The sequence below is a fragment of the Nannobrachium achirus genome, assembly GCF_963921795.1.
Source record: "Nannobrachium achirus genome assembly, chromosome: 18".
In the NCBI taxonomy this organism is placed as follows: domain Eukaryota; kingdom Metazoa; phylum Chordata; class Actinopteri; order Myctophiformes; family Myctophidae; genus Nannobrachium; species Nannobrachium achirus.
In genome coordinates this window covers 42,285,306-42,300,512 of record NC_137825.1, presented here as the reverse complement: position 1 = coordinate 42,300,512, position 15,207 = coordinate 42,285,306, and the positions used below count along the sequence as shown (strand labels likewise).

General features: G+C 42.5%; 1 protein-coding gene across 1 annotated transcript; it reads left to right on the top strand.

The window, feature by feature from the left end:
* Nucleotides 1-251: 251 nt before the first annotated feature.
* csdc2a (cold shock domain containing C2, RNA binding a) lies at nucleotides 252-9,211 on the top strand (the record flags this gene model as incomplete). The annotated part of the gene is made up of 4 exons (XM_080747959.1): nucleotides 252-378; nucleotides 4,620-4,807; nucleotides 5,405-5,527; nucleotides 9,049-9,211. The coding sequence occupies exons 2-4, from the start codon at nucleotides 4,626-4,628 to the stop codon at nucleotides 9,209-9,211; spliced, it is 468 nt and encodes a 155-aa protein (XP_080604085.1). The 5' UTR covers nucleotides 252-378; nucleotides 4,620-4,625.
* Between the last annotated feature and the right edge of the window lie 5,996 nt (nucleotides 9,212-15,207).

Genomic DNA, 15,207 nt, shown 5'->3' with positions numbered 1-15,207 from the left:
CCCAACAACATTCTCGACTATGCACCTGCTGCTGCCTGGTGCTTTTATTGTGTCGGTAAAGTAATCCCAACCCCACCCCCTCCATCTCTCTCTCTCTCTCTCTCTCTCTCTCTCTCTCTCTCTCTCTCTCTCTCTCTCTCTCTCTCTCTCTCTCTCTCTCTCTCTCTCTCTCTCTGTCTGTGTCTCTCTCCCCTTTTGATGCTTTCATCCAGCCCAGTGTGTAGACACTAGACGGACCACATCCATACCAAGAGAGTTACTACACCACATGTCCATGCTGCTTTTTTTAATCGGATTTCACTATAATATTGCCATTAAGTAACATCAAAAGTCAAGACACCACACGGACATAGCGTGACAAAGGCTGGGTGTTTTACGGTAAGAGATCTATTAATCGATATCGCGTTTATGGCATTTTAAGATTTGCATTCGGGGATTCTTTTAACGGCCTGCCTGTCCACTGCTTTGTTTTATATCAGCATTTGGATTCAATTAGTATAATAATAATAATAATAATTGTCATAATTATGAAGACAAATTTATTGCAGATCAAAAAGATGCCAGAACGCATTTTGGTTTAACGATCAGTTGGAGCATCCATTCTTCTGCTCCTTGTCTCTCTGTGCGAATGTTCTGGAATCAAGAGTCAAGACGCCTCGTGAGGCGGCTGGATTTTATGGGTGAATAATTTAGGATATCAGCCGCCTACTACTCCCTGGCTATTCGTCCACTTCCCCCCAAACAAGTTGTTTATTTAAAGTTCAAAACAGGACCCACTCCCCACCGCCTATGCGTGTGTGTGTGCGTGCGTGTGGTGTAAAGTAAAGTACATTTGCTAAGCTAAGTACTGCACATAAGTACAATTTTGAGGTATTTGTACTTTACTTGAGTATGCTATTTCCAATGTCCACCACTGTGTGTGTGTGTGTGTGTGTGCGTGTGCGTGTGTGTGCGTGTGTGTGCGTGTGTGTGTCAGGGGAACTACGTGTCTCCCATGCTGATGTAGGCTACCAAAGCCAGTCAGCCACCATGGCCTGGTTTTAAGGGAGGTGCAAGGCTTGCTCCAGCTGGCCTTTTGTCTCAGCTTCTCTCTGTCTCTGTAACTCTCTCTACTAGTCTCAGTCTATAGTCTCATCATCTAAGTAGCTGCTAGACTACAACAGCATGCATGGGTAGGCTATTTTGCCAACTCATTAAAGTGCATAGTAATTACTATTGACTATATGTGAAGTCACTGGTCAAGTTCTGTTGGAAGTTGGAACATTTGACACGAGTGTGTGTGCGCGTGCGTGCGTGCGTGCGTGCGTGTGTGTCTGTGTGTGAGGGTGTGAGGGTGCATGTGCACGCTCGCACGTGTGCGTGAGTGAGTTTGTGTGTGTGTGTGTGTGTGTGTGTGTGTGTGTGTGTGTGTGTGTGTGTGCGCGTGCGCGTGCGTGCGTGGGAGACAGGGAAATATGCAACAAACAGTTTCAGTGAATCTGTGCAGTCACTCACCATCATTCCATTAACACCCTCACTCTCCACTGTGTGATGTCAGGAGGATAAAAGCCTGTCCATGTTCTTCTCCAACAGACAGTGTGACCACTTTGCAACCTCTCAAATGAGGTGATAACGTCTCATGCATTAGATGATGAAGACGACCTGTAATGGACAGTGTGTTACTGACTGCTGGATCTTTGTTATTTGATGTTATTCCTGACCTGCCTGGTAGCCTCTGGCATTATTCAGTGGGACTTGAAGTGTAGGCTATTGACTCCCACTCTCCCAACAAGGAACACATCTGATATCGCTCACCCTCACTCTACGTCGATTATTTGTGTTTTCTTAACAATTATGAAGCAATTATAAAGCCCATTCTAACATTGCATGATTAAGTTGATATCAGCCGTAACTGTGTCCAACATTGTGATAAGCTATGGGGTTTGCATGCCAACCCCAACCAGGCCAGACCAGGCCCAAGTTAGCTGACCTGTTTTCCTGTTTCTTTCTCTATGCTTTCCCCGGCTTTTCTTGAAACTGCAAATGATGGCAGCTTGTACGACAAGGAATTTCACCCACAGTTTGACAAAAAAGTTGAAGTTGCTTGCTGGGTGCCTGGCGTGCAGTCAGCCAGTCTCCACCCTGACCCTGTTGGCAGAGAAGGACAAGCGTCCTTTACTATATTTAGCTCATGACACTCCTTCCCACACAAATACACGGAGAGACAGAGAAAGAGAGACAGACAGAGAGAGAGATGGATAGAGAGTCTTGCCACACACCAAACGCATCAATCTTTAAATTGTCCCACTCTACAGACGTGCACTATATGAAGAGCCTCAGCTGGAGAGTGCCTAAACTGCCACCAGGGACCCATTTATTTTGCAACGATGTTGCTTCCTTTTCATATCACATTTGTTGTTATTCTAGCGTTGTCTTACACTATTGTTTTAATTTTAGTGTTAGTCATGATAAACAGGCATCATGATGTTCGTAATAAGAGAGTTGCATTGACAGGTAGAAAATAAGATTATGGGACTGGGAGAGATGGGATGGTGTCAATCCACAGACACCTCATTCTTGCTGTATTGATTGCTTGTAATGCCTGTGTAATAAACAATGCTGCTGCTGCTGCTGTGTGGCACTGCGGTGGTGGCACAGGCCTGACTGGCCTGGGTGATGTGTAGGGGAGGAGTGCCCACTTTATAGCGCCACTGACCGTTAGCTATACCACCCTTTCCTCTATATTGTATATGTATTGTTTTGATAAGATTTGCTAAAGAGAATTCAACAATTCATTTGAAATTCTCCTCTTTCAAGAAATACAAATTACCAACATCCATTGTTGTATTGGTAGCATTCAATATTTATGATAAACAGAATCAGAATGTAATATTGTCAACCAGGCACTCTAACCTCAGATAAACTGCTTTCAAATTACAAATACTGGTACTGTGTTATGTTGCATAATCATTACTGTCTTCTTTGTAAATGCAAAATTTAGCTACCCTTTCGCACCTAATTGAGAACCACATTTTGAGCACATTTTGAGCACTTTGGGCTAAGAGCAAAGACCAATACAATGAGAAGGATGTTGGTAAAGTGTGATGAACCACACTGCAGCCCAAGAGAATCAGGATCGTTATTTGGATTGTCTTTGGACATTCTCACAGCCATATCATATCACGCGCATGATGCTGTGTTAATCACATTGCTTTGTTGTTATTTTCCCCTCACAGTGTCTTCCAGCCTGTGTGCATATGATATGTGTGTGTGTGGTTATTATTTACTGTGACCCAAAAGGACTGAATCATTCCGTCTGTGATTTGAATCCCTTATCTTTCTATTCCTCTCTCGCTTCCTCTCCCATAATTCAATTTAAGAAACGCTCTTGGCACAAATCAGATTGCCAGCGTATTGGTACAAAACATGAACACATCTCATATCCCACTCTCACCCTTCTAACCTCCGTTCCACACTCTCCTTCTGCCTCTCTCTATATCCCCGACCCCCTCCACCCCCTTTTCTCAATTTCTCTCCTTCTCTGATTCCCTCTCATCTTTTCCCAGCCTTTCTCTCTCTTTATCATCAGGAAATGATTTCTCCTGTCCTGTGTGATGTCATCACTTTTCTCGTCCCCCTCGCAAAGTGTACCCAAACCCGCACGTGCACAGAACGAGACGTTCCAACCGCTTTCATCTTCTTTAGCAATTTCTCTCTCTCTCCTTGGTTCCAGAGAGAGACCAAACCCACTGAGCTACTCCCAAGTCAAACTAAACCAGTGATTCTCAAACTTGGGGTCGGACCCCAAGTGGGGCCCCCACATTTATTTTGTGGGGTCCCCAGATGATTAGCTTAATGTCTTCTTTTTTTCTCACATGGTAAACAAACCAACACACAACATAAGTGTATACAGGGTATCTGCACATTTATAAAGTGACAATTTAAGGACCTTCAAGACCGTTTTAATACCAAACAGGCCAAACTGTCAAATATTAAAGCTATACTGTGTAAGTTGCTCAACTAGTGGTCAGTAGCGTCCGCGTCTTTCGGCCGCTTTTCGCCGCGGACCGGGCCTCACACCCCCGCGTCACCCCCGCGTCTGCCTCCACCTCGCCGAGATCTATCTTTAGAGGTTCCTGTGCGTTCAGGCATTCCGGAGAAACGGAGTGTTTCACCCGAGTATAGATAGAGACACACGGGCGCCTACAAATATGGCCGCCCTATTGTGATAGCTAGCGACCCCACTTCAAGATGCGCTGTGATTGGCCGGCAGTGTATAACCCTCGCTGTGATTGGCCGGTAGTGTATGATGACGTAATTTTTGCTCGAAAACCGGACCCCGGTCAGGATCATAGAAAACATAACGGAGTGGGTGTTCTAAAACTTTAGCGATTTAAGAGTTAGGACAATTTTAAGATTTGTTTTATAAAAAAAGTTACATGGTATAACTTTAAGTAAGCAAGAGGTGAACATTGTGAAAATACCTACAATACCTATTGTGAAAATACCTACAATTCCAAGTGCTTGTCAGGGTGGGGGTCCCCAGATCAATGTTTATTTTGGGGATCGCGGTTTGAGAACCCCTGAACTAAACTAATCCATTCCCCATCCCGTCCTTCTCCTCCTCATCCCTCCAACAGCAGGAGATGGCCGACCCGGACCCCCCTTCGCCGGCCGCCGCCCCACTGCACTCACCCCAGATCCCCCTCCAGCTCTCCTTCCCCTTCCTGAGGGAGGGCAGCCGCGTGTGGGAGAGGGACAGGAAACCACCCCAGCCAGGGGAGCTGCCCAGCCCCCTGCCCACCAAACGCACACGGACGTACTCAGCGTGAGTAGCAACAATGAATTTGTGTGTGTGTGTGTGTGTGTGTGTGTGTCAGGATTTGCAACAGTCAGATGTATAGATTTCTATTCTTCTATTTCTTTTCATCTGCGCTTCCATCTCCCTGATTCTCTCTCTCCCTCTCTCTCTCTCTCTCTCTCTCTCTCTCTCTCTCTCTCTCTCTCTCTCTCTCTCTCTCTCTCTCTCTCTCTCTTGCTCTCTCTTACCAAATGGACCCAAATGTTAATGGCCATTCGGGGGGAGGGACACATTATCTCTGTAGCCATTAAACGAAACGGGTATTTCTTACATTGATGCTCCTACATATTATCATGCAAGCACCAGTTAAAGTTACTTTCCATCCCTCATATACTGTGTGCACAGTGCACATCCCATAACCCACACACTGCACATCATTTCGGAGCTCATATCTTTGAACGGGTAAGGGCTAGTAGTATTAGTGCATGACATGTTGCATTAAAATACCGGTACAAAAAAACGGATGTTTAAATTATGAAAATTCAAATGAAACGATATCCCCCTCGTCTCCTCTCCCCTTCTCTATGTGTGTGTGTGTGTGTGTGTGTCTCTGTACGTGTACAGCACGGTGCGGGCCAGGTCTGGCCCAGTGTTTAAAGGAGTGTGTAAGAACTTCTCCAGGTCACAGGGTCATGGCTTCATACAACCTTCCAATGGTGGAGAGAACATCTTCGTCCACATCTCTGAGTGAGTGGCAGGACTCGGCACAATCACAATCCATTCATTGTCACGTCAGTAGGGCTGTCACAGTTTTTACCTGAAGTTTAATTGTCGCTCAAATAATTGCGATCAACGATTTAATTGTGTTTCTGTCATTGAACAACCTTTCTGTTTGGCTTTTGGACTTCATTAACAAAAGTTGCACAGGGCAGATATGAATAATAACTTGCTTTACTGACATATATAATCATTTTATAATTGTATTAAAAAAAGAATGATGATAAAACAGAAATAGCTGATCTGCTATTCAGATCAGCTATTTCTGCTTGTTTAATCTGAAAATGTATCAAAATGTTTCAACATTTAAAAAAATATTGTTATTATCTCAAATAATTGCGATTAAAGGATTATGTAATAATTGTGACAGGCCAACGCATCATAGATTTACAGAATAATTATTTTTCCCTTGTGCAAGCTCCATAAATTTGTAGTTTTCAGAAAGGGAGGAAGAATAGGAGAGAGCAAAGAAAAAAAAACACACGGTAGAAACAGGTCAAAAAGACACACAAAATCTGAGCTGTATACATAATGTAAGCATAAATAGTATGTATACATGAGGTTAGACATGCGATGCAGCAATAAGGTGAGGTAAAAATAGCAGCAAGTGCAGTTCACAAGGTGCAGCAGCACAGTAACAGATGTGGCACACAGGCCTTTGTGCAGGAAAAAAGGGAAAAGAAAGCACATTTTTAAACCCGCATTTTCAATGGAGCCAAGGTAATTATTTAGGCCTAGAATTATTGAATGCTTTAGCTATTGAAAAATAGCAGATCTACAAGCTCACAGTGCGGCACCGAGTGCAGTGCTGTGAGCTTGAAAAAGTTGTGAAAATGTGTGCAAATCTTTGAATATATGTATCAAAGCGAACGTTTGTAACTCAAATTCTGCTTCTGGGGGGTCCCTGGAACTAAATATTTTGAGATGGGGGTCCATGGCCAAATACATATCATTTTGGGGGTCCTTCACATGAAAAGTTTTAAGAACCACTGACACAGTAGTCTCTCAAGAACAGACTAACTGAGCTCCATTTAAGTGAAAAGGACCTTTTCTTTGACGATGGCTAGCCAGATTGCTGACATAGAAACATAGGTTTTTCAAAAAATCTTAGAAGGATTCAAAAGACACTTACAGAAACGGGTCAAAATTCTAGCGCGGCACCGAGTGCCGCGCTGTGAGCTTGTATATCTGCTATTTTTCATTAGTTAAAGCTTAAAATGTGTACCCATTCTGAATGGGATAATATTAGCAATTAAACCGTGGAATTGACTGAACTGTATTAATGAGGTCAATTTACAGCATAAAGCATATTTTAAGCATATTCAAAGTATGTGGGGCACAGCAACAGAAAGCAGATCTTCCCAACTCTGTGGAGATTTGGTACCTGCAGGGTGAGCCAGTAAATACATGGGTGCAGGGCTGAGAGATGGAGAGGGAAGCTTTTGTAAAATATCATGAATAAATAAAAATCACACTCGTGTGAACTGAGCGGTGGTGTGTGTGTGTGTGTGTGTGTGTGTGTGTGTGTGTGTGTGTGTGTGTGTGTGTGTGTGTGTGTGTGTGTGTGTGTGTGTGCAACAGCGCCCCTCCCTTAACATGTGTGGTCAGAAAAGGTTACTGCAGGCTACAGACCCGGAGACAGACAGACAGACAGACAAACAGACAAACAGACAGACAGACCCACACACACGGCCACGTATAGGAGCGTTGTGACCACCGCTCAAAAACAAAAGCTGATTGATCCCTCCTCACTGATAGAGCAGGCAGGCCAGTGTTCTTGGTATACAGTAGGCAATGGGTGTGTCCCATATCTAACTCCAGTAATTCATATTTAATGTGGAGTGATAATGCATCTAAAGTTTTGAGAGTTGAACAGGCTGTCTACCCACAAATAACATCCCTGTACAGAGAAGAAAATTGCTTCAACAATTATTTTTCTTACATACAGTATGTTTGAGATTGGATTATTTAATTCAGATTTGCTACCACCACTGTTATGAAGAGGAAGATCATAGGCAGTTTTCCAAACTGTAGAAATGATGCCAGAGGTAATGCTAAGATTGAAAATATGAGTTATATATTCAGAAAGCTGAGCTTATTCAAAGCAAATAGTTACAATTTGTTGTCACCCATTGATTCTTGTGTATCAATAATGTATAAGGCATACGCTACCCTCCTACTGGAGACAGTATAGATAGATAATACTTTAAGTGATTTACTTAAAGGAGTAGTTATCTGTGCAAATTGTTTGGCTATCAGTTATTCTGAGTAAGACCATTAACAACATTGTGAGTGCTAGAATTGTTTGAGGCAGATTTGACTATTTCCCTGAATTTACTGAGGAGCAGTGCACATATTCCTCAATTGACTAAAGGCAAGCCTTTACAAAAGCCTTTGTCTAACCAGAGCCCATTTGTCTCTGGAATAAAAGAAAGTAGAAAGCTCAGCTGTTAAAGGGTGCTTGCGTTTTCCTATTTCTTTGCATTTCTATTGCAAACATTCGGGCAGTGGTCAGTAACAAGGTCAAAAACACCACAGGCAGGATATTTCTCTGGTCTGGCAACTCCTCCGGCTTGGCCAGGCACTGCAATGAACACATTTGGCAGCTTCCATTTGTGGAATGCTGGAAGAGGATTGTGTCCTTGTCATTGCATGGCGTCTCCCATATGTATGTATCAGAGGAGACGTGGTTGTCTGCCTCCTCCCCAGGCCAACAGTGTACTGTAGGTTGGAGGTGACATTGACTGCAGGAGACATGGGTCCCCCCATATCTCCTGCAGTCAATGTGATGACTAAAGCATCAATATGTCTGTACACGGACAAATGTGTCCGTGTCAAAGACTTGGTCCTGTTCGTGGCGAATTTTAGACTTTCTTTTTTACACATCATTATAATGTTATTATTTTGATCACAAGACCCAATTACAGAATAGGTTTTCTTCAGAATATGTATGACACTGACTTACTACAACACTATACTAGCACTAGTGGTTCTCAAATGTTTTTATTTGCAAGGACCCCCTTAACTCAAATGGAACCAAATGGACCCTTAGGGGTCCATTTGGTTCCATTTGAACATACTCTCAGAGTTGCAGACCTGTTATGGCCATTCTGGGCTAGCTCTTTATGTGTTTCTGGTAACATTATTGTCCACTCATTTTGTATGTCCGTGGCAAAAATGTAATGTTGAAAGAAATGTCCAACAAAAGCCAGCATGGCGATGACCCCTGGACTAAAGAGGTGGAAAGAAGAAAAAAACGAGAGAGATAGAGAGAGAGATGATCAAAGCACAATATTAAAATGCTATAATAAAGAATTGGGTGTTCAAAACGGTTGAAAAATATCTAACAGAAATGCAATAACATAATGCTTATAGTACTGTAAATTGGCTTGAGAGCTTCATCGAAACGCATTCATATGTCATCATCCAAGCCCTCATCATCCAAGCCCCCACCCCTCTGGTCCGATCTCTACCCTGTGTTTCCCAAACAGCATCGATGGAGAATACGTGCCGATGGAAGGAGACGAGGTCACGTACAAGGTGACTCACATCCCTCCCAAGAACCAGAAGTTCCAGGCAGTGGACGTGGTGATCACCCACTTGAACCCAGTCACCAAACACGAGACCTGGTCAGGCCAGATCTTCAGCTCCTAGACCAGGGCTGGGCGGAGGGGGCTTGGGTGGTTAGGTTTTGGGGTGCCTTCGGTCTGGTGGTTTTCCGCTTTTGTAGTGCTGGGGAGTGAGGGAACAGGGTTTTGGGGTAATGCTGTTGAGAATGGCCAGAGGTTATGTTGTGATGGGATGAGCTGGGTATGGGGGATTAGGCCTATGGGGAAAGATAAGGAGGGTAGGTGAAGAGGGTCTGGGCTTAACATGGAGGCTTGGTTTGATTGATTGATTGATTGATTGATTGATTGATTGATTGATTGATTGATTGATTGATTGATTGATTGAATACTATTAGTTTGCATAGGAAAAAGGACAGTTTCATGACAGTACAGTTCACAGGTACAAAGTCAACTAAAAGGATGGGCTTGTTTCAATTGGGGTCCTTTTTTTGGTGTTGTATCTTTCACTGTGGCGGAAGGAATAGGTGGTGGTTTATTGGGTGGTGGTGAAAGGTGGTCTGTAAGTATGTTTTGGGACAGGTTTGCTCGTGTGTGTGTGTGTATGTATGCATCTAGGTTGTGTATGTGAGTGTGTATGCCGTTCGCATGTGCATTTGGGAAGACTGGTGGCTTTTGTAGCTACAGATAGAAAAGGCTGAAAAGGGGGTTTAGTTCCAAAATAAGAGGAATAACTTTCCCTTAAATACTGTATCACTATAATATTCAATCCTTTTGACAAAGTTTGACATCCATTATGTTGTAGCCAACCCCTATGATGGTCATCCATTACAGTGGTAGAGAGTGAGGTTGTATTTAGAGATAGTTGAGGAAAAAGGAATGGAGGGAAAGAATAGAGAGAAGGGGCATAGGAAACTGACAGATGATGGGGTAATTGTGTGAAGAGTTCGGCAGATATGCAGCTATGCTTAACATGATATAAAGTATTTGTAGGGGAAGACAGTTGTTGAAGTCAGTGTTTGCAAGTTTTCACAAAGGTCATTTTCTACTACTGTGCATTTCAGAGGTCAGTCCAGTAAAACTGTGTGAAAGAGCGTATATATAGACGCTGCAAAATCAGATGCTGAAAAGGTTGCAAAGTGATTCAATTAAAGCTAAAGGCCATGGCAGGTTTGGTTTAACGACAAGCACCCTAGCATCCCTATTCTGTTACAATAGCCCACCTATAAGCTCACAGCGTATCGCAATGACGTGTTGTGAGCTTGTAGATCAGTTGTTTTCGACAAAGACATTTGGTATAGAGGAGAAAAGGGTTAAGAACATGGGTGATGATGTGTTTCATTTGATTAGAGGGAGTCCAGTGGGTTTCATGCGACATGGCAAACGACTGTGAAAACAAACAAATAAAAATCGACAACACGTGTCCTAAGTTATGAGTTTGTAATTATTATTATTTATTTATTGACTTATTTATTTTCATTTGTGGCTACCAGGATGATAGTTAGCTCATTTAAGCTAAACGTCAAAATTGGTACAAGCGGGTGTGTTTTATTTGTGCTAATCTAGGTCTGTTTATGTACACACTATTCACTCTTATGATGCTGCCTTGTTGAAGCCCATTTCAGCTGTTCTATATCACGTTTAGAAGGAAAATACCTTGGAATCCTTGTTTAAATCTTTTCTATTTCTACAATGATAGTCGAAAAGAAATAAAACTGTTACTTTTCTAAATCCACACGTTCTGTACCATGTTGTGTTTCATTATCTTAGAATGTGACCATTATTTTTCCTCACGCAGTAATACATAGTACAGTATGTAGCTGGAGCCTTCTTGAAATGTGTCCATGCCAGGTTTCTATGCCGTCTTCACCATGATTGTGATTCAGTGGTGGACAAAGAGTCAAAGCGTAGGTACTCGTGAAAGTTGCTCTGTCAAAGTTGTTCTCGAGTTAAAGTAGTAGAGTTGCTTTAAAAATCTTCACAGTGATTTAAAAAAACAAGTACTTTCTTACTTTAAAATACGCAGTATTCAAAGGTACATGCTTTTAAAAATACTTGTGATTTGTTCAAAAGAACAAATTACAAAAGTACATTTTCTTTAATAACATCAATGCAGATTTGACAGAAATGATCAAAAAATAAATAAAAAAAATGTGAAAATAGCAGATCTCCAAGCTCACAAAGCATTGCATCGCATTGTGCGCTTGTGTAGTGAGTCAAAAGTATGATATTTGTCTTTGGAAATGTAGTTTTCTTTTTTACTTAAGTACAGTACTCAAGTAAATGTACTTTGTTACTGTCCACCACTGGATTAAATAATACATTAATGTACTGTAGCTTGGTTTCTTTGCTGCAGATACATTCCTTTTGAGATTTGATTGTGATCACAAGCACTTTTATTTACCGCTATTTGTTTTTGGTCAAATCACTGTGACACTGTATTTTGTCTTTAAAATCCAATTTGAATAAAAACCTATTGCTGTACTCAGTGCTGTGTGGCAATTTTTATACATTCTATTATATTCCTTTTTATTCTGTTCTATATAGCTTTTTAAAATCACCATATATTTTCAAAGATTCACCAGTCGGTCCAAAAAAGTATACATTTTCTATTATGGGAATCTCACTCTTATTTTCTGAAATACATTTAAAATGTATTGATACATGGGACAGCATATTGTGTTTTACATACTGTACGTACGTACGTACGTACGTACGTACGTACGTACGTACATACATACATACATACATACATACTGTACTGTGTACATACATACATACATACATACATACATGATGCCATCATGATGCATGCATGCATGCGCGCACACACATGCACACGTGTGCGCGCGCGCACACACACACACACACACACACACACACACACACACACACACACACACACACACACACACACACACACACACACACACATGGTATTACTTGGTTTAATGAGTATAGTCTATTATTATTCAACTTTATATTTACAAAATATTAGGTATATTAGATCCTATACCTAACTACTCACTAGCCCTGTTTCCTCCTATTATTCTAGATCTTAGCTCATTGAGATGGTGCCTCTCCTCTCCTGTACATTGTCTTAGCTGGGACTGTCCTACCCTGTAACAGCAGGCTTGGTGAGCTCCACAGAGGGCATTAGAGGACAAGTAATCAGCAAGAAGTTTCATTTGTTGCTGAAGCATTAATAAATGACTGCCCCCTGTTGGACTCAAAGGATCTGGGTCAACGAGAAGTCATGTGAAAGCCCTACAGTATGTCAGTCTCACTGGGGCTATATACATACCTATTGTGTAACTGTGGTTTTCAGTTCTTGTGCTGGCTTCCAGGAATGATGCTGTTTTTCCCATAGACTGTATAGGAACTAGCCTGAAAATTGGTACCTGGTCCTGTTGTAGTCTGCAAGCTTCCAAACCCTCAGAATATGGATGCTATGGGGTTGAATGAGATGTTTGTTTTGTACTGACAGATTATATGAAGCAGAACAGCTGGTGAAACAGTGAAATGTTATTATAAACCCCTCTGGAAGTCTGGGCCTCACACGCACAATCAGTTTAGACCTAAACTAAAGGCAGAATGCATTACAGGCATGCCCGCAAGGGCATGCCTGACTATCTAATAGTCCACTATCTAATAGTCCACTATTCAGGGCGTGTGGAGAGGACATTGCTTTCTTTTAAAGACCCTTTTAAATTTAGAATGAGGTATTAGGCATACCTTTTAGAATTGAAGTACTTTGCTGGGTGTTTTAATTATGGTGTATACAGTATTTATGTATTGTCTTGTCTTGAGCAAAACAATTTCCCCCTGTGGATAATAAGGGGAATCTAATCTAATCTAATCCAATTCAGTCGAGTCAAATTTATGGACACACGCACGCACGCACGCACACACATACACGTCTGTTGGCTTTGAGCTTTGTTCCCTTTGCATGTCATTGTGATGAATGAGTTGCAGTATCAGTGTTTCACAGAATGGGTGTGGGAAGATTTAAATCACAGTCTGATCATCTACTTGTGTGTGTGTGTGTGTGTGTGTGTGTGTGTGTGTGTGTGTGTGTGTGCGTGCGTGCGTGCGTGCGTGCGTGCGTGCGTGCGTGCGTGTATGTGCGTGCGTGTATGTGCGTGTGTGTGTGTACACGCGTGCGTTCGCGCATGTGTCTGTGTGTGTGCGCCTTGTAAGACAGTAGATCCTGGAACAGTCTGACTGTTCACTGCTCCATTCATCCTGGTCATAGACTAGGCCTACAATACAAGTCCAGGGCGGTTGCTAGGAATATTGGCCCCATGAAAAGATATGATACTTCATATCATATGAAATTAACATTGGACCACACCACACACCTTGGACACCAAGTTCCAAAACATGAAATGGTCCGTTTTTACTATGGTGAAAGAAATGCGAATGCTCTCTTTCCATGCCATTCCTGAGTGCAGCATTCAAGAGAATTGCCTTGCCAAAAATTGCCTCTCCTGAACTTGAATGCAGCATCTTATGTTGAAAGAATTGCCCTCTCTGTGTAGAAATCCATGCCCTTATGCCACATCTCCAGTATTAACTTGATTATGCTTAGTCTAGTGTGGTATCACACACTGAAAATAGCCGACCTCCAAGCTCACAACGCGTCGCAGCCCCTGCCTCTCTAACATTCTCTGCACGTCCCTGCCTGAGAGCCACCAGGTCATGTTCAATGCATCTGGAAACATTCTTAGTCAGCAGGACTTCTGTTCTGTTTCTAATCTGGAGATTCGGTGACGTATGCTGATGGACACCAATTCATTATGTGAAGGCAATATCAGAGAAATAGATTAAGCCTGCACAGTGCAAACTCATGCTCCAGTATACTTTATTGCCAAATACTTAATATCAGGGGAAGGAAATTAATTGGTTTGCGGCTTTCATTTGACTCGGTTTGTCATCCTCAATATGATTCTATGAGGTCCAATGTGGCGCAGACAAACATCACAAAGTTTTATTGGCTGAAATACACCAATCGGTGGTTTTATAGCAGGTGCATGCAGTTTATCTCTGATGTCTTTTATGAGCCCCGCTCAACCTTTGTGCTTTCCACAAGTCTTCGTTACTGTGTCTCTCCTCATTCGTCCTTTACAACATTACTGTCTACAACAAACTAATTACATTACAAACTAATTTACATTAGTGATTTAGCCGAATCATCTTATCCTTAGCAAGTGAGCTTTAACACACGGATCCCCAACACTACAAGCAAGCAAGTAAGCAGGGCGATGTCAGACATTGTTCCTGTTATCCTAGAAGATCAACATGATCTAAGACAGGGGTCTCAAACTCAGTTTCCCTTGGGGCCGCTGGAGGTAGAGTCTGGCTGAGGCTGGGCCGCAGCCTCAGCGCACATGCACGCACATGCACGCGTGCACAAATTAGTGCATGTGCACTAATTTGTTTGATTATTATACTGTAGTTTCATACCAGTCTAACAACTACTGTATCTATCTCCCCATCAGTCTTCTCAAATGTCTTTTTTAACACAAAACAAGATGAACAAGGACCCTGGTGTAAACAAGTTGTGTTTAACTTATGGAACATGTACTGTACTGTTAACTGCACTGTACTGTTTTGAGGTTCATATAAAACTTGCGGGCCGCACTAACATTAAACGTTCATATTAAGGTGGGGGCCACAAAATATCGTCTCGCGGGCCACAAATGCCCCCCGGGCCGCCAGTTTGAGACCCCTGATCTAAGAGGAGGTGCACAAGGATATTCTTTATGATACATGTATGTACACACACACGCACTTCTGCATGCATGCGCTTTGCACTCTCTCTCTCTCACACACACACGCACACACACACGCACACACACGCACACACACACACACACACACACACACACACACACACACACACACGCGCACACACACGCGCGCACGCGCGCGCGCGCCTGCTTGCACCAGACAGGGAGGAGATGACTCACTTCAATAGAAATCCAAAGTAATCCTCTCCACATTTAACCCAGCATACAAGGCCCACAGTAAATTATATATATTCCATGTCCACTTTATAGTATCTCTGTCATCTTCAGCAAA